We start from the raw sequence: 3,140 nt of genomic DNA on the forward strand, positions 1-3,140 counted from the left end.
TATTGTTTTAGGAGGCCTCTGATGTAGGAATTAAAGATTTTTCACCTTTTTTATTTTCTAGTAAGTTTTTAGGGAAATGTAATATTGCAACGTTGGGCCTAGTTGTGAGCAGAATGTCTGTATTTGTACTCACTTTGCCTGAACTGGTATACAGAACATTTAAGCATTTATTTGCAGGGTTGTTCACTTATTTAGCCCCATAGCAGTATATATCATAAGTAATAATCACACAACAATCATATTAATAAATGCTTATTCATAAAAAATAACATTTTTGGAAATAATTATTTGGTCACATTCAGTGTGGTTTGAATAAATGTGTTTATTTGCAGTGATAATCCCTAAGACAGTTCTTTTCATCTGAGAAGCACAGACGAACATTGCACTTGCTACACAGTGTGTTTGTGTATCCATTGTTGCAGTGTCTGCAGCGACCTCTCTTTGTCTTTACTGGGAAATGTGCAATTATGTCTTTGCGTACATCCAGTGGGGGGTGGTCCGATGACCTCTTGGCTGGGGGACTCACATCTGATGAGGATGGTCTCTTCTGAGGATCCAAAGGGCTCCCTGATGCCACTGTCTTCCTTGAAGATGGTCGCCCTCTCTTGGGTGATGTGTTGTGCGTGTTCACCAGGATGAGAGAGGATGCAAGTTGTGCCTGAAACTGTCGCCTGTTCAGTATCTCTTTCTTAGTCATCTTCAGAGCTTTACAGTCCCGCTTGTAAAGGAGCCAGCCGTTAATTACAGCAAGGATGATGGTGTGCCAGAAGATGTAAATGTACCAGCGGTGAGATTTCATGGGAAACTTGTACTTGGCAGCAAATGAGTCCAACAAATCCACACCCCCCATGTGTTTGTTGTAGGTACCAACAATGTAAGGCCTCTCAACATCAATGATGGTTTTAGTGGCTTTGTCCCACCGCTGAATTTTCTGCACAGGTTCTGGTCCAGCAAAGGATGACACAAGTGTGACCGCTCTGTTGTCATACCATTTGACAGCACAAATGTTGTGGTTCCCCTCCACTCTGACATCAAAGCTTCCTCTCCCCTTTTTCTTCAAGCTCTTCTCATCTTCAAGGTTGCAGTTGGGTAGACGTACCTGCCTCGCTGTTCCCACATAATGAATTCCATGCTCAAGAAGCTTGACCACGAGTGGGACACAGGTGAAGTAGTTGTCTGCGTAGATCTTGTAGTTTTGACCCTTTGGAAGTGTGTAGGCGAGCTTTATCACAACATCACCTGACAGTCCAAGTTCAGATTTCGCTTGTCGTTTTCCATCTACACTCCCTTGGTAAACATCAAAATCACAGAGCATGCCAGAGATTCCAGTTCTCACCCACAGTTTAAACCCCCATGGGTGTGGCTTGCCACGCATATATTGTTTGATGTTACTGAATCTCCCCTTGAAAGGAATCATCATTTCATCCACAGAGTTGTGTTCTTCAGGTACCACCTGCAGGCATCTTTCCCTAAATGAATTTAGCCATGGTCTGAGTTTCCAGAGTTTGTCCTTCTTTTCCATCTCTGACACAGTTAAATTGTTTATAAAGTGTAATGAAGTCAACAGAGATTGGAATCTGTTCCGGGACATCACATCAGAAACAGGGGTGTACCGTGTGTCTGTCTCCCAATACATACGGACTCCAGACATTTGCATTAGGCCCATCTTCAGGTACATGCCAAGCATCATCTCAATTTCCTTATTATTGGTGTTTACAGATGTTCCATTTTTTTGCAAGCTGTACTCATTTGTGTTTCTTGTCAGAGTCTCAATCATATCTTCCGTCACAAACTTTTGGAAGTACTCCAGTGGGGTCAGAAGGGAGGTGGCATCATTGGTGATTTCTGAACCAGAAAAATCTGTTTTAGGACTGATAAACTCCTTTTTCAACCAACGAAACCTGTCACGGGGCACTGTGTGTTTTTTTGGTTGGGGCGTGATGTCCACATCATCATTAGCTGGGCAGTCAATGGGTTGGTGGTTTTCTTTGTCCATTTCACCTACATCCTCATTCTCTAAATCACTTGCATCAGTGTCATCCAAGTCCATTTCAAAATCACACTCTCCATTTTGGACTGCAGCAATCACATCCTGCACACTGAATAGATGACCTTTCTGTATTGGTGGCATTCTGAAACTGAAAAGGTTTGGAAAAATGTAATTAAATATGTGAATAACACATATAGGTCTTTTATTGTAGCAGATAAACAAAGAATAGACAGGGTGGTAGACCATGTATCAAGGGTAGAGAGCTAAGTATTATCCATCAAAGTATAACCATTTCAATGCAAATGCTGATCAAAATTCCACTACATTCAAACAATGCTGTCTAATTGGCCTATTATAGTCTACTTATCGTACTAAAAGGGACACATGCATCCCCCCAGAGCACTAACAGGTTCACATTCAAGACCATTCCCACCTGTCCCTAAACAATGCAACAGGCTACCACTCTGACCCAACGTTGTAGAATTACAACATAGACATAATAACCTCTAAATCAAATTTTATCAATGTTTTCTAAAATAACTAAATATGTATATGTTCTAGACATTGTAATAAACATAAATATTTTAGAGATTTTACTTACTTAAATCTTGACAAATCCAGGCGTGCAAAAACAGATCAGCTCAATGCGAAGTTTGCAAGTAGAGTAAGTTCACGGCAAGATGACCAGACCTATAAACACTTTTTCCATCCAATAGCATCATGAGTACAAACAATAGGACCCATTAAATATGTAAATGTGGTTTTGAGGAAAAAAAAATATTTGCTGGCCTTTTTTTAGAATTGTTAAGTGATGTTGTAATTCTGCAACAGTGGGCTTTACAGGGGTATAGATGACAAATCCGGGAGCTCGAGCAACGGAACGAGAGGTGAATGGTTAGTGTCCTCGAGGAATAATCCAACCGGGGGGGAAAAGTATTCCTTCTGACTCATCTAACAAACTCTCTCTCAGAAAAAACAGCGCGCTGGGTAAATCTCTCCGTCCTGGGCCGCTTGCCGGTTCCGGCTTTATACCGGCACACGTGACCCGACGTCGCGATCGCGCATGCTCACGAGAGCTTACCCTGTGACCAACACTGTCAATGGGGACAAATAAAACCAGATCGGGCAAATTTCCGTTTACAGGTGAGCC

At 41.8% G+C, this 3,140-nt stretch overlaps 1 protein-coding gene across 1 annotated transcript; it reads right to left on the minus strand.

Moving 5' to 3' along the window:
* Positions 1 to 322: 322 nt before the first annotated feature.
* On the minus strand, positions 323 to 2,131 carry LOC128523978 (piggyBac transposable element-derived protein 3-like). The gene has a single exon (XM_053496230.1). It carries the CDS (start codon positions 2,129 to 2,131, stop codon positions 323 to 325), a length of 1,809 nt encoding a protein of 602 aa, XP_053352205.1.
* Between the last annotated feature and the right edge of the window lie 1,009 nt (positions 2,132 to 3,140).

Source organism: Clarias gariepinus, chromosome 5, assembly GCF_024256425.1.
Source record: "Clarias gariepinus isolate MV-2021 ecotype Netherlands chromosome 5, CGAR_prim_01v2, whole genome shotgun sequence".
NCBI classification, from domain to species: domain Eukaryota; kingdom Metazoa; phylum Chordata; class Actinopteri; order Siluriformes; family Clariidae; genus Clarias; species Clarias gariepinus.